The sequence below is a fragment of the Carcharhinus amblyrhynchos genome, chromosome 6, assembly GCF_965287045.1.
Source record: "Carcharhinus amblyrhynchos chromosome 6, sCarAmb.v2.hapA, whole genome shotgun sequence".
Lineage (NCBI taxonomy): Eukaryota > Metazoa > Chordata > Chondrichthyes > Carcharhiniformes > Carcharhinidae > Carcharhinus > Carcharhinus amblyrhynchos.
In genome coordinates this window covers 20,534,861-20,560,880 of record NC_137329.1, presented here as the reverse complement: position 1 = coordinate 20,560,880, position 26,020 = coordinate 20,534,861, and the positions used below count along the sequence as shown (strand labels likewise).

Genomic DNA, 26,020 nt, shown 5'->3' with positions numbered 1-26,020 from the left:
AGGTTGGTGAGAGTGATAGTGGATGTACCAATTCTCCTTAATCTTCTGAGAAAGTAGAGGCATTGGTGGACTTTCTTAACTATAGTGTCAGTGTCAAGGGACCAGGACAGGTTGTTGTTGATCTGCACACCGAGAAGCTTGAGGTATTCGAACAGTTCCACTTCATCCCTGTTGATGTAGACAGGGGCCTGTCCTCCACCATGCTTCCTGAAGTCGATGACTAGCTCCTTCATTTTGACATTGAGAGAGATATTATTGTCGTTGTTCACTAGATTCTCTGGACAAGAAGTCTAGGACCTGGTCGCAGAGGGTAGAGCCTAGCCACAGAGTTTGGAAGATGGGTTTTGTAAGAATAATGGTGTTGAAGACTGAGCTGTAGTCAATAAATAGGACTTTGACATAGGTTTCTTTGTTATCCAGGTATTGCAGGGCCAGGGAAACGTCTTCTGCTATGGTCCTGTTGCAATGATAGGCAAACAGGAGTGGATTCAGCCAATTTGGCGGCTGGAATTGATTTGTGCCATGACTAACCTTTCAAAGCACTTCATAATGATGGATGTTAGAGCCACTGGACGATAATCATTAAGGCACACTGCCTGGCTTTTCTTTGGTACAGGAACGAGAGTTGTCTTCTTGAAGCAGATAGAGACCTCAGATTGATGTAAAGAGAGGTTAAAGATGCCTGTGAACACCCCCACCAGTTGGCCTGTGCAAGATTTGAGTGCTCGTCTGGATAACCCATTCAGGCCAGTCCCTTTCCATGGGTTGACTTTCAAGAAGGCTGATCTGACATCTGCAATGGTGACCTCGAATATGATTCAGCCAAAGCTTCCGGCGTGGAGGGCGTACTATCACTGACCTTTTTCTCAAAATGGTCATAGAATATGCTGAGCTCATCTGGAAGGAGTGCATTGGTGCCGACAATTCTAAATGCCTTCATCTTGTAACCTGTTATGTCTTGCAGACCTTGCCATAGTCGGTAGAAGTCCGTGTGGCTAGCCAAGGACTTTAGCTTGGTCCAGTACTGTCTTTCGGCATCTTTGATGGATCTCCATAGATCATACCTGGATTTCTTGCATAAATCAGGGTCATTTGACTTGAATGCTTCAGGTCTGGACTTCAGCAAGCAGTCGAGCATGGCCTAGATATCCACCGAGCAGCAAAGCCAAGCCACAGCCGGACTATGCAGACCTATCTACTGACACAGGAACCACAAGCAAGGCAACAAATCCTCCATCCAAACACCGACCAGAGCGATGAACCTCATTGGACACAACTATATCCTGAACTACTCCCAGGCTCGAAAAGAAGCAGACACTCCAGGAAGTGTGGAAAACATGTAAGCCTGCAGGTAAGAGTGAAACAATGTGTTTCCAAGGCTCCCCTCCCTAGCTTACTGCTTGCAAATGTCCAATCTCTGGAAAGTAAGCAAGACAAACTTAGAACCAGACTCACTGTCCAAAGAGAACCGGGGGACTGCTGTGTACTCTGTTTCACAGAGTCATGGCTCAGTCTTGCTTCACTGAACTGCACCTACAACCAGAGGACTTCTCAATCCATCAAATGGACTGTACAGCAGCCTCAGGCACGGCTAGGGGAGGTGGGGTCTGCTTCCTAATCAATACCTCATGCTGCCTAGATGTAGCATTATTGGCAAGTTTCTGCTCCCCAAATCTAGAATACCTGACACTAATATGCTGTCTGTACTACCTTCCATGGGAGTTCACCTCCATTATTCTGACATCCCACCCCATGTGAATGTGAAGATCATGCTGGACAAAATATACACCGCCACAAATAGCCTTGAGACAAAATATCTTGAGATCTTGTTCATCGTGGCCAGTGACTTCAATCAGGCCAAGCTCAAGAACACCCTACCAAGTTACCATCACCACGTCTCCTGTTCCACCAGAGGCTCAAACATCCTAGACCTGCTGCTACACAAATATCAAACATGTCTACTGCTCTATCGCCCACCACAGTTTGGCAAATCAGACCACAAGGCTGTGCTCCTATTCCTGGCTTTCAAGCAAAAACTGAAGCAGGAGAATCTATCAAAGAAAGTTGTACAATGTTGGTATGAGGAATCAGATGATCTTCTACAGGACTGCTTGGAGTCAGTGGACTGTTCAGTATTTAAAAGCTCTGCAACCAGCCTGAAAGAGTACGCCATTACAATAACTGACTTCATTAGCGTGTAGAACACTGTGTGCCAAAGAAGCAAATCTGTGTGTTCCCCAACTGGAAACCATGGATGAACAGGGATATCCACTACTTGCTAAAGTCCAGGTCAGAGGCTTTCAAGTCAGGTGACACTGACCTGTAGAAGAAAGCCGGATGCGATCTAAGGAGATCCAGCAAAGATGCCAAAAGGCAGTACCGGACCAAGCTAGAGTCCCAGACTAGCCACACAGACCATCGCCGACTGTGGCGAGGTCTGCAAGACATAACAGACTACAAGATGAAGGCATGTAAAATCGCTGGTTCTAACGCACCCCTCCCTGATGAGCTCAGTACAGTCTACACCCATTTTGAGCAAGAGGTCAGCAAGAGCATGCCTTCCATCCTGGAAGCCTTGAATGAACCTGTATCTAGGGTCACCATTGCAAATGTCAGAGCAGCTTTCTTGAAGGTCAACCCATGGAAAGCGACAGGCCCAGCTAGGGTATCCAAATGAGCACTCGGATCTTGTATGGATCAGCTAGGAGGGGTTTCACAGACATCTTCAACCTCTCTTTACAACAATCTGAGGTCCGTATACACTTCAGGAAGGCGACCATCATACCGGTGACTAAGAAAAGCCAGGCAGTGTGCCTTAATGACTATCGTCCTGTGGCTCTAAGAAGTGCTTCAAAAGGACAGTCATGGCACAAATCAATTCCAGCCTCTCTAATTCGATTTTCAAGTTTGCTGACAACATCACCGTAGTGGGTTGGATCTCAAACAATGATGCAACAGGGCACAGGAATGAGATAGAGACTCTAGTGAACTGGTGTGGCGACAATAATCTCACCCTCAGTGTCGACAAAATGAGGGAGATTGTCATCAACTTCAGGAAGCATTGAAGAGAACATGCTCCTGTCTACATCAACAGGATGAAATAGAAAGAGTCGAGAGCTTCAGGCTTTTAGGAGTCCAGATCAACATCAACCTGTCCTGGTCCCCCCATGCCAACACTAGTTAAAAAACCTATCAATGCCACTGCTTTCTTAGAAGTCTAAGGAAACTTGGCATGTCAGCTACTCACCAACCTTTACAGATGTATCATAGAAAGCATTCTTTTCTGGTTGTATCACAGCTTAATATGGCTCCCACTCTGTCCAAGACTGCAAAAAACTACAAAGGGTCATGAACAAAGCCCAATCCATCACTAAGCCAGCTTCCCATCCATTGTCTTTACTACATTTCTCACTGCCACAGAAAGCAGCCAGCATAATTAAACACCCCATGCACACAGACATTCTCTCTTTCACCTTCTTCCGTTGAGAAAAAGGTACAAAAGTTTGAGGTAATGTACCAACTGACTCTAGGACAGCTTCTTCCCTGCTGCTGTCAGACTTTTGAATGGATCTACTTTATATTAAGCTGTATTATATTTCTCTATATCCCAGCTATGATTGTAACACTGTATTCTGCACTTTCTTGTTTCCTTCTCAATGAATGATATGCTTTGTCTGAATAGCGCGCCAGAAGCAATACTTTTCACTGTATGCTAATACATGTGACAATAATAAATCAAATCGAAGGATATCCCTGTTTGTCCATAGTTTCTGGTTGGCAAACGCACGTATTTGCTTCTTTGTTTTCTATACACTTGTGAATGAAGTCAGTTACTCATTCAGGTTGGTTGCTGAGTTTTTAAATATTGACTAGTCCACTGATTCAAAGCAGTTCTGTAGGAGATCATCTGAATCCTCAGGCCAACACTTAAGCTCTGGCTGTTGTTTAAAAACACTTCTTTCATTTATTTTAGCTTAGCTGCCATGCGGCATGGCACTAACAGACTCGGCCACAGCCTTCTTAAAATTGTGCTGGTTAAACAATCAGTATGCTCTGCCTGATTATTACCCTGACTATTTTTAAAAGGTAAGTTCAGCCCTTTTCTGAACTTTGCTTACCCTTTTTGTGATCTGGCACAGTCCTTTGCCAAATCTAATTGAACACAGAGTCAATGGCTCTCTTTGTGCTCTTGAAGAGTCCTTTAGCTGCACAGTGGATTTTTATTCTGCTCTTCTGCCTCCACATTCTTAATGGGGCTTCTTTTAAGACAATCTCCAGCTGTGTCTTTGCTTCAAGTGCATTTTGCTCAGATCAGGCTGCAGTTCCTTTAGTTTCTCATGCTTTGAGGTTCTATGTTTCTTATCCAGCTTCTGTTGAGCTGCTGTTCATTCATTAGCTGCCTTGGGATTTTGGGGTCCATGGCACTGCTGTTATCATGTTGTATGGTTGATTGGTGTTTCGTTAAAAGGTCTGGAGGCTTGTGTCTTTGAACGTAAGCACTTTATTGTCGTACACGCAACCATATCTGTGTCTCCAAGATACACTCCTAAGTGCCAGCGTTATGCAGATGATGCTCAGACTGTCCCTGCGCCACTCTGCTGTCATCTGTCTCTCTACCTCATACTATTCTTCAGTCCCTTGTTGTGCCAAACACCCTTATACTACAGTTACCAACTGAGTCACATCTGGCACCTGTGAGGAAAAGTTATAGGGAACAATAAAAATACACTAAATTTGCTCCAATCATTATTTTGTTAGTTACAAACATGAGTGCTTCTAGGGATGAGGGATTTCAGTTACCGAGCTTATGTCCAAGCCGGATAGGGAATGTCTAAATATTGATTCGCTATTTTTTGTGTAGATGATGAGCTCACCACGTTGGATCAGGTGTTTCATTAGGGTTCGGAAGTGATGAAGTTACAGGATGTGATTGATCACTATCATCACAATGCTACATTATGTTTCTTTGAAACTATTTGTAGTGCATGTGATTCTTGCAGGACTTTTCATTGTTTCCTACATGTATGTTTCAAAATCCAAGTAAGGAACAGGGAAGGGTCTTCCACCATGCTGCAGTACTTTGCAGATTTAGCTTGGATTCTGAATGTTTTTGGAGGTTCTAAGTTTGAGGAGATTCACATTTGAGGAGGAACAGAGTTTTTGTTATATACTAAATGACTAATTGGCATCTCTATCAGACAGAAAGATGGCAAGCAAAATCATGTTTGTGAAGGTTTGTACCTTTTGTTCTCTAAATTACTATTCGAATGCCCATGGCATTCGACCCCTGATCTTCAGGTAAGCATTCTCCAAGGTGGCCTTCACGACACGTGACAATGCAGAGTTGCTGAGCAGGGACTGATAGCCAAGTTCTGCACACATGAGGACGGCCTCAACCAGGATCTTGGGTTCATGTCACACTATCTGTAAGCCCCATGACTTTCCTGGGTTTGCAAAATCTCACTAACTGTCCTGTCTGGAGACAAACGCATCTCTTTAACCTGTGCTTAAAGCTCTCTCTAACTAACATTGTCTGTACCTTTAAGACTTTTTCACCTGTAAAAACTCACATTCCGATCATTATTTTGTAAATTGAGTTTGTGTCTTTATATGCCCTGTTTGTGAATAGAACTCCCACTCATCTAATGAAGGGACAGTGCTCCAAAAGCTAATGGCTTTTGCTACTAAATAAACCTGTTGGACTTTAACCTGGTGTTATGAGACTTCTTACTATATAGTTCATGTCAGGATAGTGTGTGGCTTGGAGGGGATCATCTTGTCAGTGATAGTGTTCCCATGCACCTTGTCCTTCTAGGTGGTAAAGATTGCTGGTTTAGAAGGTGCTGTCGAAGGAGCCCTGGTGAAGGGTGGAGAGAACATTCCAGCAAAGATCAGTTTGTTGGCCTGGTATAACAATGACGTATGCAGAATTCTGTGTTTCGGTGAGAAACTATCATGTTGAATATCCTCCCTTGAGAGTAATGATTCAAAAGAGAAGAAAACAATTGCATTTCTCTAGCACCTTTCATGATCACAGTATGCCGCAAAGTGTTTGACAGCCAGTTAAGTACTTCCCTGAAACTTAGTCATGGTTGTATTGTAGAAGGCATGGTTACCAATTTGTTCCCAGCAAGTCCTACAAACTTTGTAGCGACCAAAAAATCTGTTTCTTTAGGTGTTGTTTGAGACATAAATGTTGTCCAGGACAGTGTGGGAAATGCCCCTGCTCATCTTTGAAATAGTGCTGTGGGATCTTTTGTGTCCGCCTAAGAGGGCAGACAGGACCTTGGTTTAACAACCCATCCGAAAGACTTCACCTAACACAGCACTGCTCTGGTGTGTCAACTTGGATTATCTGCTCAAGTCACTGGAGTGGGATTTAACCTTACAGCCTTCTGGCTCAGCCAAGAGTGCTATGACTGAGCAAGAGCTAACATCTATTGAGTATTGCAGCTGAATGATGATCTGCATGAATGGGGCTTCTGATGTCTTTTTCTTCCATTGTGCCAATATTTTGTAGCACAACGATTAAACATCATTCCTTTATGTCACTAAGTTGTCTGTTTATAATTAGTTTCTTTTGTTGGTGTTGCAGTAAATGGTACAATATTGTCAGCCCATCTATGACGTGCGTTGGGTTTAATTATATTATTCATCAATTATTGCAAAACTTTTAACCTATGAAATCAGGAATTGAAGAAATAAGTGTAGGTTTTATTTCCACATAGCACTTCTTCATGTTAATCATCGGTTGCTATCTTCTTTGGTGTGTGTTAGTTGAGTCACGGAGTTAAAAATTTATGTTAACTGCATGACTCATTGCTGAAAGAAGTATTATATTTTTGTCCTGAAGTAGCTCAATCAAGCATAATTGCAGCAATGGAACTTGTGGGGTGGTGGGGGCAGGGGATTTGGTTCAAAGAAAGCACTGCCACCTCTGTTTGTTAGGATTAATTGTTATGTAATCACATGAAAAAATTTTCCTTGTTCTCAAGTCAAACATTTTGAGTATAATTTCTAGGTTAGCAAATAACATCAAGATCAAAGATCTGTTGGAATTGCTTTAGTATCTGCCATATTCTTTCAGTATACATGCTTGGGGACATGCACAAGAACAAGCTTTTGTATCTTTTCCAGTGCTGTCCTAGGACTCCCAAGTGTAATTTTCAACAATACACAAGTAAATTTTGCAATGAGCACAAAGGCCTAATAAATGTATGATCTCTCTATTTCCTCTCATTTTCTTTTTCTCATCCTTTATGCCCCCACCCCACTGTCTATCTCCTATGCCCTATGGACAAGTAGCGCCTCCACATTTTCTAGTTTTCACACCCCAGCCTTTGCTGTTAAACTTGCCTATTTCATAATATGACCATGTTTTCCTTCTGCCTTTTCATCAATTTGCCATCAACTTTTTAATGACAGCAACATCCTCTGGAAAATATTCTTTGTGATTTTCCATTCGCATCCTTTATTGAGGATTTCCTTTATGTAAGATTTGTATGATACACAGTAAAAACTGTCCACAGTGTCATTTGTGAACCAAATTCTGTTCGCCATTTTAAAATCTTTGGATTATTGAGGGCACTTTGAAAATGATTTAATAATATTAATTTCTTTTTAGGAGGAGGCCTGGCAGTTGGAACTCTTCTTCTTGTTGGTAAGTGAAATATAGCATTTTTAAAAGCTCCCCATCACTGTATGGAGGCTTAATTAAAATGTCCACTTAATATTTGGATCAACCAAATAATTAGGTCTTTTATCTTTGTTAAATCTTGTAATGCACCAATAATATGCACCAGTCACTCCACATTGATGCTATATTGCTTTTAAAGTAGTAAAATGTCTCAAGATGCTTCACAGAAGCATTATATTAAAAAAAATTACTGAGCCATGTGAACTTTTAGGATAGGAGACCAAAAACTTGGTCAAAGAGATAGACTTCAATGAGTGCTTTAATGGAGAAGAAAGGCTAAAGAAGGGAATTCCAGTCAACTAAAGGCATAGCCACAAACTGATAGAGCAGTTATGACCCTATGTACATAGGTTGAAAAGGAGTTGGTGGATTTTTGGTGCTTTACAGTTCTGAATAAGAAAGCAATTCTTTTGCTGCAATGCTTTCTTTCTTATCGTATATTTCTGTATTGCTCAACATCATTGCTTTCCAAGAAAGGAGGCAGTTTAGAGTGGAGGCAGTACCTAGAAAAATTTGAAAACAGATGAAAATGCTTCAGATTTCTGGAAATCTGAGGAGTTAATGAGTCTTGGGATGTTACAAGTGCAGAAATTTAAAGAGGTGAGAAATGTGCTGTGGGATTTTGAATAATTTAAAAATTTATGGAACACTGAAGCTTGGTGCCTGTCTTAGAGTGTTAGAGAGGTGAAACTCAAAGTGAGGAAGGCACATTTCAGTCAGAGGAGAATAGAGGCAGAAGCATGCAATTTTACTAAAATGGAAGAAAATGACCTAGGTAAGAGCAAAATGGTAAAAGGAATTGAAGTTCGTAAAACATTACAGCAGTAACACATTTCCCTACTAATGGTACTGTATTGTGTAAATCTTAATTGAAAGAATATTCAATATTTAAGCTGTATTCCTTTTGCAAATACACTTTGTGCTGCCTCGGAAAAGCAGCCAGCATAATCAAGGGCCCCATACTCTCCTCCATCTTTTTCCACTGGGAAAAAGATACAAATGTCTGGGGTCACATACCAACTGACCTCAAACAGTTTCTTCCTTGTTGCCATCAAACTTTTGAATGGGCTGACATTACATTAAGTTTGATCTTTCTGTACACCCTAGCTGTGATTGTAACAGTATATTCTTCACCCTCTCCTTTCCTTTACTCTATGAATGGTATATTTTGTCTGTATAGTGCACAAGAAACTGTATCCCAATACATGTGACAATAAATCAAATTACCAGCCATTATCCCATGACAAAGTACATAGAGATAAAGACGAAGCAAAGTAATCAGGTGAAGTAGACTCAGAAGACAGGAATAATTATACCAATACATACCAACCTAATTGAGTTTCCATTTTGTACATGCACATTTTTCAGTTCACGTTCTAAATTTCTATGTTAACATCTATCAATGTAAACTTATGTTGTAATTATACTTTACTGCCAGTGGTGGTGCTGCAGCAACCATTGCAGGATTGTGCAATTCATTTTTGTGTGAACAAGCACCACATTTCAATCCATAGCAGTCCTGTAGTAGTAGGAAGTACTGTGACTATGTTCTAAATCCATCCCACAGATCAGGAAATCTATGAAACTATGTGGCCTTATTGGTAGAACAGACATCATCCTGTTTTTGCTTCATGTTATTTCAAATTATGCATCAGCTAGACAGGAAGTCAAAAACCTAACCCTCCAGCTCTGCGTATCAGGGATTGGCCAGCTGAGGTGCCAGTCAAATCTGTAACCTAATGTGTGGACCTGGCAGTTGCTCCTATTTCTAACTGTGCTCAAATAAATAGGACCAACATGTTGCCCCTGAATGTTACTAAAATGGAAAATTAACTGGCAGCTGAAGTTAACATACTTCTGAAAGATGCTTATGTTTGTCCAGGTAGCTTGTGTGTTGTATGGATTTAACCTGTTCTGAACTGAATATAATCTAAAAGGAAACTCTTTGATATAGATGTGTTTCAAAAATCCTCTTAGAACAAGCAATCAAATTGCACAACGATGCAAGGATTTATTTCTTATTCAGTCATGGGATGTGGGTGTCACTGGCTAGGTCAGCCTTCATTGCCTAGCCCTAATTGCCTTAGAGAAAGTGGTGCTGCCTTCTTTAACTGCTGTAGTCCATTTGTTATAGTTAATCCATAGTGCTGTGAGGGAGGGATTTCACAGTGAAGAAATGGCAATATCTTTCCAAGTCAGGATGGTGAGTGTCTTGGAGGGAAACTTGGTGATCCATGTATCTGTTACCATTGTACTTCTAAATGGCAATGGTCATGCATTTGGAAGGTGCAGTCAAAGGAGCCTTGGTGAGTTCCTGCAGTGCCTCTTGCAAGATGGTAACACTGCTGCTCCTGTGCATGATGGTGGAGGGAGTGAATGATTGTGGAAGGGATTCCAATGAAGCGGGCTGCTTTGTCTTTGGTGTCAAGTTTCTTGAGTGTTGTTGGAGCTGTGCTTATCCAGGCAAGGGGAGAGTATTCCATCACTCTGCTGACTTGTGATTAAGGATAGGCTTTGGGGAGTCAGGAGGTAAGTTAGTTGCCGCAGGATTCCTAGTCTCTAACCTGCTCTTGTAGCCAAAGTATTTATGTGGTAAATGGTAACTCCCAAAAATGGTAATTCCCAAAATGTTGATAGTAGGGGATTCAATGGTAATGCCATTGAATGTTATGGGACAATGGTTAGATTCTCTCTTGTTGGAGATGGTCATTGCCTGGCACTTTTGTGGCATGAATGTTACATGCCTCTTGTTGGCCAGTCAGGATGTTGTCCAGAGTCTTGTTGCATTTGGACATGGACTGCTTCAGTATCTGAGGAGTCGTGAATGGTACTAAACATTGTGTAATCATCAGCAAACATCCCCACTTCTGACATTATGATGAAAGGAAAGTCAATGAAGAAGCAGCTGAAGATAGTTGGACCCAGGATGCTCCCGAGGAACTCCTATAGTGATGTGCTGAAGTTGAGGTGACTGACTCCAACAACCATAACCATCTTCTTTTGTGCTAGTATGAGTACAGCCTGCGAAGAGTTTTCCCTCTGATTTCCATTGACTCTAGTTTTGCCAGGGCCCCATGATGCCCATTCAGTCACATGCGGCCTTGATGTCAAGAGCATTCACTTTTTTGTTTGAACCAAGGCTGTAATTAGGTCAGGGACTGAGTGATCCTGGTGGAATCTTTATCGAGTGTTGGTGAGCAGCTTATCGTGAAGCAAGTGCTGCTTGATTGCACTGTTGATGAACCCTTCCATAATCAAGAGTAGACTGATGCGATGGTAATTGCCCTGGTTGGATTTGTTCTGCTTTTGTGTACAGGATATACCTGAGCAATTTTCCACATTGCTGGGTAGCTGCCAGTGTTATAGATGTATTGTATAGCTTGACTAGGGGTGCAAGAATTTCTGGAGCACAAGTCTTCAGTACTGTTGACAGAATATTGTCAGGGCCTATAGCCTTTACAGTGTACAATCAGCCATTTCCTGATATCAGGTGGAGTCAATCTAATTGGCTGGATACTGGCACCTATAATACTGGGGATTTTCAGAGGATGCCAAGATGGATCATCCACTCGACACTTCTGTCTGAAGATTGTTACAGATGCTTTTGTATTGTTGTGCTCTGCTCCCCATCATTGAGGACGGGGATATATGTGAAACCTTCTGCTGGTGGATACCTTAGGACTGCAAAATTTAGATTTGATCCATTGGTTGTGGGATCGTATAGCTTTTGTATATCATGTGCTACTTATAAGAACATAAGAAATAGGAGCAGGAGTAGGCCATCTAGCCCTTTGAGCCTGCCCCGCCATTCAATAAGATCATGGCTGATCTGTCGTGGCTCAGTTCCACATTCCCACCCTCTCCCCATAACCCTTAATCTCCTTGCCTATCAAAAACCTATCAACCCACGTCTTAAAAATATTTAGCGAGGCAGCCTCCACCACTTCAACGGGCAGAGAATTCCAGAGATTCACCACTCCGTTCTAAACCGCCCCCCCTTTATCCTGAGGCTGTGCCCTCTAGTCCTACTGTCCTTTCTGAGCGGGAAGAGCCTCTCCACCTCTATCCTATCCATCCCATTCAACATCTTATACGTCTCAATGAGATCTCCCCTCATTCTTCTAAACTCTAACGAGTACAAGCCTAGTTTATTCAGCCTCTCCTCATAGTTCAACCCCCTCAACTCCGGTATCAGCCTAGTAAACCTCCTCTGCACTCCCTCCAAGGCCAAAATGTCCTTGTGTAAGTGTGGCAACCAAAACTGCACACAGTACTCCAGCTGCAGCCTCACCAGCGCCCTATACAGCTGCAGCAAGACCTCCCTACTTCTATGCTGTTTAGCATGCAAGTTGACAGTTGACTTTACCAGGCTGACGCCTCATTTTTAGGTATGCCTAGTGCTGTTACTGGCATGCCTTCCTGCACTCTTTTTATTGAACCAGGACTAGTGGTAATAGTGTGATTGGGGATGTGCTGGGCCATGAGGTTACAGATTGTGGTTGAGCATAGTTCTGTTGCTGCTAATGGCCCACAGCACCTCATGAATACCCAGTTTTTAGTTGCTAGATGTGTTCAAAGTTAAGTCGACAATGCAGTGGGGGTATCCTCAATGTCAAGATGTGACTTTGTCTCCACAAGGATTGGATGGTGGTCACTCCTATCACTACTGTCATGGGTAGAGACATTTGCGGTAGGCAGGTTAGTGAGGATGAGGACCCAGTTTAGCAGTTACGTTTGTTAGGACTCTCAACTAACTCAGTCTGTGGTGATGCTACCAAGGCAAACTTGGTGATAGACAATGAAGCCCCTCACCCAGAATATGTTATGCACCCATGCTACTTTGACTGTTTGTTCTAAATAGTGTTCAACATGAAGGAATACTGATTCATCAGCTGAAGAGGGCGGTATGTGGTAATCAGCAGGTTTCCTTGTCCATGCTTGATCTAATGAAAAGGGAGTTCATGGTCCCGAGTTGATGTTGAGGACTCCCAGGGCAATTGTGACACCATCTTCGCTAGGTCTGTCCTGCCACTGGGACAGGACATGATTTCCTTCCCTAAAGGACATTAGTTTTATACGACAATCGGCAATGGTTTCATGGTCATTGTTAGACTTTTAATTTCAGATCCCACCTGCTATGATGTTATTCGAACCCAAATTCACAGAAATTACTCTGTGTCTAGATTACTAATCCAGCCATAATTTCATTGCCACCTCATGATAATGTATGAATGAGAACAGATTATTTGGCCCATCAAACCTGCTTGACCAGGTAGTTAGTCATGGCAGCTGTATCTTTTTAATTCCAATTTTGTACCCTTCCTGCATTCCTTGATCTTAATTCGTAGGATGGTATCTATCATCATTTGAAACACCTCAGTTGATTTTGTGTCTATTATCTACTGGACAGTGCATTCTATTTCCTTACAGCCCTTTAAATTTATTTTCTTGGACTTTTTACTGACTGACTTTAAATTATGGTACCAAGTGCCACATTCTGGAGGGAACAATTGGCCCTTGTATGCTAGATTTCGACATGAAAGTAGAGATTTCCTTGAACAGAATTTTGCGTGCACTTCAAATACTTCTTAATTATAAATGCCAAATGCTTCACAGTATAGTTAAAGAATGATGTTTCCTATGTAGAAAAATGTCTCCTGTTAGGCTTATTTTTAATACAGTGTGTATTGTTGAATATTTGCACTAGATTTATTTCTTTTTGCCATATAATATGCTTCCTTTTACCAAATAAAAGTTTGTTTGCCAGGACAGTTAAGCTAGTAATTTCAGTAGACAAAGCGACAAGTAGATAAATTCTAAGGTGGACTAATTCATTTTCCACATCTATCTGTTAGCATTTGATAGTTTATGTAGGCATTTTATTCTGTTTTTTGTTAATGTGGTTTTGGTTTTCACAAACTTTATTTTGTTCCTTGCATGTGAATTGTGAAGCAGGATTTTCAGTTGGTGTCGCAACTTTATATAGAAAACATATGCTTAATATAATCATAGTAAGGAATAATTTGAAGAATGATTTCACATAAATTTAGGCTTCTAGTGGTAGTACATTCTGAAAGTTCTTTTATGCATGAAATTATCCACAACTAAAGGCACCATAGTTTTTTTCCACATGGATGTCAGTTGCATGCTTTCGATGCTTTGATAACACATCGATTCTACGGATGACTCATCTTGATTTTGAATGTGTTTGGAAACATGCTTGATGGATCAGCCATTGCTTTAAGTGATTATTCACTGCATTGCAGTGGTTTTAATGCCACTGCAGTAAAGTATCGCATCACTGGCACGTAAAATTGTTCAGTCATTAGTGAAATAAAAATTAAACACTGTATTTTATGAAATCAGCTGAATTTAATAGAAGTTCTGTTTGTATAAGTGAAATTGAGTCACTCATATTCAGTGTTCAACCGACATGTTTCTTTCTAGGGGGTCATGGAATGAAACTAAAATCTGTTTTGAAACCCTTGATCTCTAATATGAAATTACAGGCTATTGTTTTATGTTTGTTTCAAGTACAACAGCAGTTGGACAATCTGCTCCACCTTCAAGAAGTAGGATGTGAATTTATAAGAGTCCTTCCATAGCTTAGTTACCTGTCTCACTTCTGCAACTATGGAACTTGGAATGATTTGTACAATTCTGGTCATCCTATTGTAGAAGGGATATTATTAAACCAGAAAGAGTGCAGAAAAGATTTACTAAGATGCTACTGGGACTTGATGGTTTGAGTTATGAGGAGAGGCTGGATAGACTGGGACAGTTTTCCCTGGAGCGTAGGAGGCTTAGGAGTGATCTTTTAAGAGGGCTGTAAAATAATGAGGGGCACAGATAAGGTAGATAATCAACATCTTTTCCCAAAGGGAGGGGAGTCTAAAACTAGAGCGCATAGGTTTAAGGTGAGAGGGGAGAGATATGAAATGGTCCAGAGGGTCAGTTGTTTCACACAGAAGATGATAAGTGTCTGCAGCAAACTGCCAGAGGTCGTAGTAGAGGCAGGTATGATTTTGTCTTTTAAAAAGCATTTAGACAGTTGCATGGGTATGATGGGTATAGAGGCCAAATGTGGGCAATTGGGACTAGTTTGGTTTAGAAAAAAGGGACAGCATGTATAGGTTGGGCTGAAGGGCTGTTGTCTGTGTTGTGAACCTCTGACTTCATGCTTGGTCGAGGTTAGCTGCTTGTCCACAATCCAGGACACATGCCCATATTTTATTGCATTTTATTTGAGTTACATGGGGAAAACTAGGGAGTAGACCTAAGTCTTTAATGATGATGGACAGTATTTCGAGACTCACGTTAGGGGGAAGGGATAAAATTGCAAGCAACAAAGTGATTTTTGTTTTTACTGAAAAATCCAAATTAAGCATCAAGGCCAAAAGTGGTCAAGGTTGGAAAAAAGGACAAGGTAAATTAGGATATCTGTCCTTCCTAACCACACCCAAAAGAAGGCATTAAAATTGATTGCAAGTTTTGCTTATATAAGTTTTATCTGAAACATTGCTAAGTTCCTGGTTACCAGGTTCTTTAAACTCATTTGAACATTAATTATCAATGTCCTCCAACGCACCTCATGTTTTCCTATTCTTAGTATGTTGTTATTCTGCTGTCTTGCAAGCTCAGGTGCATTGCAGAAGGTCATGCAGTGCTGTGCTCACCTTTTCACGAAACATTACACTTTAGTGACTAAACTTCCTCTTCAATCAATTCCACCGTTCCTCAAATTAGTTTCGATGGAGGAATTATTGTGCTTAACCTTCCAAATGCATTAGCTGGTTAATTTAATCGAGTAATAGTGAATTTGAGTGTTATTAAACTATTAGTTTGCTTCAGTACTGAAATCCTCCAGAGATGCCTATTGGGAGTTCAGTATGTTCATTGCTGGAACGGATCCAGAATGTAGCATTTTAAGAACTGTACATGGTTATACATATACAATTGATTTTTATTACTTGGGGGTAAGTTTCAAACTCATGCTTACAAATGAATTATTATAGTAGCTTTTGGCTAAGCAAAACATCATATGTTCAGAACTATATCATAACTGTTGTGTGTCTGTTTCACTTTCTGAAGTCCATCTTCCACCTGATGATTCTAGGTGACATCGCAATTACAGAATGTCTTCATGTCTGCCAAGAAACTGATGGTATGCCAGTTGAGATTCTGCATGTTTTTTCATTGGTTACAACAATTGAATCAGTGTTTTGGAATGGAAGGGATCGTAGTAGAGTGACTATAGATTGATACTTAATAGAAAATCCAGGTATCTCCGCGCACATCATCAACCAAAATAAAAATTTCAGCTCTGTCATAATTCCTAAGTATTCATTATTCTGTATCTCAAAGACTTGTGTAATTACATAATCAGAATTACTCCTGCTCTCCCTTCAATCACTGCCTTAAATCTACCATTTACAGGTGCTTTTCAGTGGCAAATTACACTTAAGAATTAAGAATGCCTGAAGGGAACAGAAGCGATAAATGAACTTCTTTCTTTATAACAGCCAACAGCAAATCCAGGGAAAGAAAAGAGCCTTTTGTCATTAAATTGGTTGTACAATATAATGATGCTAGTTTACAATACATATGATCATGAACATAAAGTAGCTTTGAGATTGAAACATGAGTTTCGTGAGTTTTGTAATTTAGGGATTTTCAAATGGAGCAAATCATTTGAGACGGAAGTGAATACTAACTCACTTCACTGGGAGGAAGTATTTCTTGTTCTTTTGAAGCATTCTTATGTTAATGCAATGTTACTTTTAAAAGATTAAGCTGAGGCATTTTTTATGAACTAAATACATTAATAAATGAGTAAAAGTCCTAAAATGCTTCATAAATGTACGCTCTAAATTGTAGGTTTCAACCTAATGGAGGTGAAATAAATCCAGTGTTTGCTGCATTTGGTGAAGTCAGATGTATGGTTTAGCAAATTAACATTTTGTGAAAGTCCCAGTTGGTGTTCTAACTGGATGGGAAGGTCCCAGAATGGAGCCCTGGCTCAAAAGACCATAACTTTTAAGAAAACGCGAAAGAAACCGAGTCACAGGACCACTAATTAGTTTCAGCAATCAGAAAAAAAAATTAAACATGAAAAGGTTGATTACAATACTCCTTTACTTTTCCCCAGCTTCACAAACATACACAGATTTTAAGGTTGACATGGGTTACAAAGTATATCTTAGATGATAATGGTCTCAGGAAACACAGACCCTTTAAACATGAGTTGACTACGGTCACACACCACCCAACCCAAGTGAATGTCTGCATTCTCCTCAAAATCTGTCCCACAGATGACTTGTATACATTGAGCCACCTTGCCTCACTAAACTCCAGCTTCCGCACAAGTAATTTCAGATTCTGCTTTCAAAAAGATATGCTCTCAAATCTTCTTTGAAACAGTGTTTTCTCTCAACGGCTCCCATCAAAATTTCATTTTCAGATTTTACACCTCCGTCTTCAGGATTTATTTTGTCTTAAAGGCTTTTACACAAACTCTGAGGTCCAGCCACTGATTTTCATGATTATTTAAAATAATGCCTCCAAATTTTAGTAAAATCTTGCAATCTTGAAGATCACCTTCAATATCTTTCTGATGTCTCAGCCGCCTTCTCAACTCTGCCTGTCTTAACTGAACTGTACCTTCAACCTCAGACTGCTTGAAATTTCTCTTAATTTCTTTCAATCCCTTAACTTGCTGGACGTTTTCTCTCTGCACTTGTTTTCTTAACCATTACTCCATGGTATGATTTTCTTACAGCAAAACTGGAATACACGTTCCCTCTCTAGCTTTCTAAATCGCCTGCTAATGAATTTAGCTGAAACTAAACTGAAGAAACCTTTTTAACCTTAAAATGGCCCCGTTTGCTAAGCAACAACTTCTTTAAGTTTTTACTTACTCTTCTGCCGTAACCCCTCTAAGTAAAACAAAAGCACAGTTTGAAATGAAACCAAACCTCCTACACATAGACCCCATAGATTTAGCCTTCCTTACACAGACACACTAAGTTAAATCCACTTAAAATTGCATCTTATTTCTGATATTTACCAATACATATTTACCCTTAAGCTCCCTTTGTTTTCCTAACAATTTGAATTCACCGATGCTTTTATTAGCTTCTAGCTCTAGCATATAAGATCCCATACTCACCACTATTTTACACTGAAGAAGCTGTTGAGCACGGATGGCTTATTTATGATAGTGTCGGGAACAATATGTAAAAAAAAGGCAGTAAATGGCTGAGGTGCACTAGAGGTATAATCCTTACCCAAATTAAATTGTTGCAGCTCATGACACTGGATTGGATACCTTGTCCCCATGAGACACAACTGAAAGTTAGATTTTATATATTTAGATATGCTTTTTGTGGACATGTGGAAGCAGGCCAACTAATATTTTTCTTTGCATTGTATTGTATTTGATCATAGAATTATAGCTGTAAAGCCTCCATCTGACTCTGGGCACCCTCCCCTTAAAGCTGCGACTTGCGTATCTACCCACCCTGCTTGTAACCACCCTCCCACCAGCAAGCCTTCCCTGCCACTTGTCTCTCCTCTTGTTCCCAGCACTTAGTTCCAGGCAGATAGCTTCAGTGCTCCTTCTGGTCACTGAAGCATTGTTACTGAAATGACTGGGGAGAGCAGTTGCCCAATTTGATTGGTCAGCAGCCCTCCAAAGCAGGATGCCCTGATGATGGGTGGAAGTCCCGTCTTCTCCCAATTCAGTGCTTATTGGAGTGTGAAATGGAAGTGGGCCTGCTGGAGTCGATGGGAAACGATCGGAGCTGAACCCCACCATCCTGAAAATTCTGACTAATGTTTTAGTGTTTGAACTGCTAAATATTATTATTTGTGTTCTTAGTGCAAAATTAAAGTGCTGAGCTTATAACACTCATAGAGCTTCATTATATTCACCCTACTTTGTTTTTTAATTTTCGTTTCCCCCAAGGCATCCATTTCTTATATGCTGTCAGTTTAAAGATAGGCTCAATGCAACAAATGCTTTGGGTGAAATCTCCCAACCTGGGGACTAAATCCTGTGGCAGTGGAGGGAACGTGAGATGTTTTATACGGCAGGAAACCATGTCTTATCTTCCAATCCTAACCTCATTCTGAACTTCAGAGGCAGCCTTGGGCCTTGTTCAGCTGAGTCTGACATCTTCATAGAAACCCTGCTGTGCAGAAGGAGGCCATTCAGCCTATCAAGTCTGCACTGACCACAGTCCCACCCAGGCCAATGCATTTACCTTGCTAATCTTCTTGACAGTAAGGGGCAATTCAGCATGGCCAGTCCATCTAATCTGCATATCTTTGCTCTGTGGGAGGAAATCGGAGCACCCTGAGGAAACTCACGCATACACGGGGAGAACGTGCAAACTCCACACAGGCAGTCACCAAGGCCAGAATTAAACCTGGGTCCCTGGTACTATGAGGCAGCAGTGCTAATCATGATGGCACTGTGCTGCCCCTCCATGCCACATTTTTCCTGACGTGTTTTGGACTGACATGTTTTCCACTGGTGTCGAGGGGAATCAGGTGTGGATGGAAGATTCCAGTCGGGTTTCATCTACATCACATTAATGGGATGCAATTCAGTTTCAGGCTGGCCTCCAGCAGAAATCCTGATCCTGTGGCGGGTACCAGTGGAAGATGCCATGGGAAATTCACACTGGCATGAAACTGAGTTTTTTTGCACTCTTGCCAAATTCACCTTTCTTGCTCATCATTGGATCTGCTAGCAAAATCATGGGAGAATTCCAATCTTTGCGTACTTAACTGTTACTGGTTTAACACTGTATGGTGGTAATTTATGAAACAGGTTTCACTTTTTAATGAGGCTGATAGCTCTCTCAATTTTTACAGGTAAGTGTGACCATTCAGCATTGCTTGGTATCTAAAAGGATCTTGCATGCCAGTTGTTTGAAATTGCTGTTATATAGGCATATACAACATCCTGTAGTCAATTCCAAGGAATAACAAATGAGTTAAACAACCAGTGAATATATTTTGGTGATGTTGGTTGAGGAATAAGTGTTTACACTAGGGAGGATTACTCTGCTGTTCTTCAGATGCCATGAAACCTTCTATTGCCTCATCTGAAAGGCAGCACTTGTAACAACATAGCACAGTCTCAATGCTACACTGAGCAAATTAAATCAGCAAGAGTTCTTGTTTCTGATCTACAAACCCCTGCTGAATGTGTGCGTATGTGAACATTAGGTATGGACCAGATAAGATTAGGCTGCACTGTTCCCCCACATTTGAATACCTTTCCAGCACATTGCCGAAGCTCACATCTGAATAATGGCCGTTTGGGTGAGGTGGGATGCTCAAAGAACATTAACTCAAGAAAGAGTCCATAACGATGTGAAAAGGGGATATGAAAAAGCTGTTGGGAAAAGCAAGATAAAACACTCCTCTAACCAATTTAAAAATCAGTCTAAACTTAGAATGATAGTCACACAGGTGGTGGGCAGAACTGTTTTGCACAAGGAATGCAATTATCATGAAATAAACGTTCTGAGTGAGTACGACAGTAGTTTTACAATGTTATGATAGTCATTGATGCTAACTATAATCTTTTTATAGTTGCAATGAATCCAAGCCAGAACAATCAATTGAAGGCAGTTTGCTCAGTCATGCTACTAATGATCAGCATTTAGTCTAAGAAAAAAAAGGCATGATTGTTATGCCATCAGAGTTCATTGTTTTGGAACTTCAGTTCATCCTGCATGGCATCCACTACATTTTGAACTCTGCTAATATATTTGATTCTACTACCTTACCTGGTAGATTGTATAAGAAGTTTATCAATTTTTGAGTAAGGACAATTTATGTATTTTCTAATGTGGGATGAGGACTGAGGCACACATTTATAATGATTCATAGACAATGGAGTAAAGGGCACCTTCCAACCTTAACTACTACATCAAGAATTCAAAATCTTCTGCCAAGAAAATGTGTTTTTAAAAAATATGAACAAAATAAGTTTATATTTTTAATATTTTCTGGATTTTCTTCTATTCTATTCTCTTCCCAACCTGAACAGTGCTTTATATTATGCATCATGCTACCATCAGTGAAAGTCTGATCCAGTGATGTTCTTGAAATTTTGAATTGAGTGCTTGGGGACATGTGAAAGTGACATAAATCAACTTCAGACTTTTGCTTCCCTCGCTGAAGGGGATCCTTAATTGTGCCAACCAGAATGCAGGATATTAACAACAATAACTTAGTTTTCATGCAACCAGAATGCAAGACGTTGACAACAAAATTTGGTGTTCTTATGCTTTTCATGTACGTATCTTGGGGATCTTCAGATAAGTGTAAATAGTTAGTGGCCAATAAGCATTGGGTATGGGATGAAAAGATCATTGTTGGCAGAATGGTAGTAGCAAGATGGAGGTGCTCAAGCTGAGATTCAAGGTCACTGGTGGAGCAAGCACTAGAAGTGAATGAGGGGAAGGACAAATGGGTCACTTTTGAAATACCAGAGGGAGCATTAAGATGTAAGACTGGAGGAAGTCAATGGTCAGAAGGGCTAAGGCTATGATGGGATTTTAAAGTCATCTCTGGGAAATGGAAGATGGGGAAAAGTGATGAAGATGCAGGCCTTAGTTAGAGCAGAAATTAGGCCACAACTCTATAGACCTTGGTTCCCAAACTGTGATACCCAAATTTTTGTTGGGCACACTGGAAAAGTTGTCTGATGGTGGATTTAAGTTATATTTTTCTTCATTTTCTTATTTTTTCATTGCATCTGTGTTAAAAGAAACAGTTAAGATATTTTCCAGTGAATATTTGCTCTGCCTGTTGTATCTTTCCAAATCCAGTGTGGTCCAGGGACGTGCTGGTAGGTTTGTCCCAGGGAAAAGATTATATGTGCCACTTGACCGCTGGTGACCCCTCAGCATGCTCTTTAAACTTCCTTGCACAGGTCAGAGATCTTGATAGAGTGCTTGTCCTCATCCAAACATTGAGGAGCCAACTGGGTCAGTTATCACAAGGTGCCATCCTGTTGACTGCCAGTGGTTTGTGCAGGGAAAAAACCTGGGAACTACAGACTGGACTAATGGCTGTAATGGGTAAGTTATCAGAAGGTATTCTGAGAGACAGGATCTACAGGCATTTAGAGAGCTGAGGACTGATTAGGGACAGTCTACATGGCTTTGTGAGTGGAAAATTACATCTCTCAAATTTGATTGAGTTTTTTGAAGGCGTAATCAAGAAGGTTGATGACAGCAGTGCAGTTGACATTGTTTTTCTTGGACTTTAGCAAGGCCTTTGATAAGGTACCAAATGGAAAGTTATAGAGCCATGGAGGTTTATAGCATGGAAACAGGCCCTTTGGCCCAACTTGTCCATGCCACCCTTTTTTTTTTTAACCATTAAGCTAGTCCCAGTTGCCTGCATTTGGCCCTTTTCCCTCTATACCCAAATTACTCATGTAACTTTCTAAATGCTTTTTAAAAAACAAAATTATACCTGCCTCTACTACTACCTCTGGCAGCTTGTTCCAGAACTCAACCCCCTCTGTGCGAAACTATTGCCCCTCTGGACCCTATCGTATCCTTCTCCTCTCACCTTAAACTAATGCCCTCTAGTTTTAGACCCCCCTATCTTTAATTGTTGCGTAAGGTTAAATCTTACTCTGGGATCCAGGGTGAGGTAGCCAATTGGATACAAAATTGGCTTGATGACAAGACTGAGGATGATTGTAGAGGATTCTTTTTCAAACTGGAGGCTGTGACCAGCAGTGTGCCTCAGGGATCAGTGCTGGGTCCACTGTTATTTGTTACAGTGAAGAAAGTTATCTAGGATTGTAACGGAATCTTGATCTTTTGGGCCACTGGGCCAATGAATGGCAGATGGAGTTTAAATAAGATAAATGTGAGGTGATGCGTTTTGGTAGATCGAATTGGGGCAGGAGCTACTCAGTTAATGATAAGGTGTTGGGGAGAGATATAGAACAAAGAGATCTAGGAGTACAGGTTCATGGCTCCTTGAAAGTGGAGTCACAGGAGGATAGGATGGTGAAGAAGGCATTTGGCATGCTTGGTTTCATTGGTCAGAACATTGAATACAAGAGTTGGGATGGCTTGTTAAGGTTGCAGAAGACATTAGTAAAGACACACTTGGAATACTATGTACAGTTCTGGTCGCCCTGTTGTAGAAAGGATATTATTAAACTAGAAACAGTGCAGAAAAGATTTACTAGAATGCTACTGGGACTTGATGGTTTGAGTTATAAGGAGAGTTTGGATAGGCTGGGCATTTTAGGAGACATGATGTGGATGTGCCGGCGTTGGACTGGGGTAAACACAGTAAAAAGTCTGACAACACCAGGTTTTAGTCCAACCGATTTATTTGATAGTAAACGCACAAGCTTTCGGGTTAGTCCCTTCGTCAGGTGAATGGAGAGTTCTGGCCTCAGACAGAGCATATAAAGCACAGACAGTTTACGGATTACTGATTAGAATGCGAATCTTTACACCTAACCTGCTGTTCAAGTCTTGAAGTGGCCGACAATGTGAGTGGAAGGATCACTGATCACAGGTTAAAGAGATGTGTATTGTCTCCAGACGGTACAGTGAGTGAGGTTTTGCAAACCCAGGCAAGTCACGGGGGTTACAGATAGTGCGACATGAACCCAAGATCCTTGTTGAGACCGTCCTCATGTGTGTGGAACTTGGCTATCAGTCTCTGCTCAGCGACTCTGCGCTGTCGTGTGTCGTGAAGGCCGCCTTGGAGAATGCTTACCCGAAGGTCAGAGGCTGAATGCCCGTGACCACTGAAGTGTTCACCAACAGGAAGGGAACAGTCTTGCCTGGTGATTGTCGAGCGAGAACATCGCTCGACAATCACCAGGCAAGACTGTTCCCTTCCTGTTGGTGAACACTTCAGTGGTCACGGGCATTCAGCCTCTGACCTTCGGGTAAGCATTCTCCAAGGCGGCCTTCACGACACACGACAGCGCAGAGTCGCTGAGCAGAGACTGATAGCCAAGTTCCACACACATGAGGACGGTCTCAACAAGGATCTTGGGTTCATGTCGCACTATCTGTAACCCCCGTGACTTGCCTGGGTTTGCAAAACCTCACTCACTGTACCGTCTGGAGACAATACACATCTCTTTAACCTGTGATCAGTGATCCTTCCACTCACATTGTCGGCCACTTCAAGACTTGAACAGCAGGTTAGGTGTAAAGATTCGCATTCTAATCAGTAATCCGTAAACTGTCTGTGCTTTATATGCTCTGTCTGAGGCCAGAACTCTCCATTCACCTGACGAAGGGACTAACCCGAAAGCTTGTGCGTTTACTATCAAATAAATCGGTTGGACTAAAACCTGGTGTTGTCAGACTTTTTACCATTTTAGGAGACTTAGGGGTGATCTTATAGAAGTCTATAAAATAATAGATAAGGTAGATGGCCAACATCTTTTCCCAAAGGTAGGGGAATCTAAAACTAGAGGGCATAGGTTTAAAGTGAGAGGGGAGAGATACAAGAGTCCAGATGGGCAAATGTTTCACACAGAAGGTGGTGAGTGTTAGAACGAGCTGCCAGAGGCGGTAGTAGAAGCGGATACAATTTTGTCTTTTAAAATGCATTTAGACAGTTACATGGATACGACGGGTATACAGGGATATGTGCCAAATGCGGGCAATTGGGACTAGCTAGAGGTAAAATCTGGTCGGCATAGACAACTTGGGCTGAAGGGCTTGTTTCCATGCTGTAAACCTCTATGACCTATCACTCCAACTATTATGCACTTAAGTTTGAATAAACAACCTAATTTGACAAAATAATGAAAAAAAAGTACAATTAAGATATTGTTTAATTTATATATGTGTATTATAATTTGAGTTCAGATTTGTATATAATTTGTACGTTTGCTTGAAAAGGGTGTAAGGATAAGCCTATTAACTACAGATTTGTCAGTTTAACCTTTGTGGGAGTGTTTTCGAAACAAAATTAACGGTGACTTGAACAAATGTAGATTAATTAAGGAAAGCCTGTGCAAATTTTGTTAAGGGCAATCTGTGTTTAACTAACTTGCTTGAAGCAAGCATGTCTCTCAGTTTCATGTTACCTCCATTTCATTTCTCTACCTTACTATCCCTTTGGCATTTGCTGATTCAGTGTTTTTTTTGTTTCTTTCCTGATCCCTTTGCTTTCTAGTGGCTGCTATCCTGCCATTCACACCTCATCTAGATATATATATTTTGTTTCTTTACTTGTCACATTACCACTTCCTTGGGTTACTCTTTCATCTCTTGCTGGAAATTGAGAAGTGGTTAAAAGCAGTGTAAATATATGGGGAAAACATATTTAAATTTTTTTGTTAGCCGAGCTATTAATTCATGTGCTCTTGCAATGAGTGTTCCTTTGAACTTGGAAAAGAAGGTCCAGTAACGATCTACCATTAGTAAAATATATTTTGTGTATAGTTCCCTGTTGCATTCTGTTTTGGCTGATCTCAAAAGAAAAGAAAGCCATTGATTAAATAGAACAGGGTGGTTAAGTTACTGTGGATAACTTCACCTATCTTGGAAGCACAATCTCCAGAAACTTTGATATTGACAATAAGGTGGCAAATAAAATTGCCAGAGCAATCTCAGCGTTTGCCAATTTATGCAAGATGCTGTCAATGAAACAAGTGTCAAGTTGCTAGAAAACTTGCTGTTTAAGATAATGCCTACTCTCCTACATGCCTACAAGATATGGACTACCTACTCTAAAGACATTAATCAATTTGACAGCTCTACATGAAATTAATTTGGGACATAAAGTGGGAGGACAAAATGCCCAACATTGAAGTACTTCAAACTGCAGAGATGTTTAGAGTTGAAGCACTCATCATCAGACTCCAGCTTAGACAGAATGGAGTGGACAGGTAATACATATGTCTGATGGTATCCCTAAGGCACTCAAGTATTCACAACTTAAAATTGAACACTGCCTGCGAGTTAGCCCAAGATTAAGGTTCAAGGACTCCTTGAAGGTGAACCTCAGGAAACGTGGCATGTTCACCACAGACTGGATTAAAAATGCACAGCTAAGAACTGCCTATGGAACAATTTCAAATAATATTGTTGTTTCCTATGGACAGCAAAGAGTAGAGACAACAAATGCCAAAAGACAAGCTAGAAAGACTGGTGCTCCCAACAAAATCAGGCAAATCACCTTTGCCCATACTGTGGAAAGCCTGCAAATACAAAGCTATGTTGGAACTCCCAACAAAGGACTCTATGCCCATACTGGTGACATCACTGGACGAGAGCATTGTGAATTTGGTGACTCTTT

At 40.9% G+C, this 26,020-nt stretch overlaps 1 protein-coding gene across 2 annotated transcripts in view; it reads left to right on the top strand.

Moving 5' to 3' along the window:
• elp4 (elongator acetyltransferase complex subunit 4) overlaps positions 1-26,020 on the top strand; it is a 304,366-nt gene that overhangs the window by 13,829 nt on the left and 264,517 nt on the right. For both annotated transcript variants that reach the window (XM_080189995.1, XM_080189994.1), the window contains exon 2: positions 7,625-7,660. In XM_080189995.1, the coding sequence (XP_080046121.1) occupies positions 7,625-7,660 (36 nt within the window). The remainder of the gene's footprint in view (positions 1-7,624; positions 7,661-26,020) is intronic.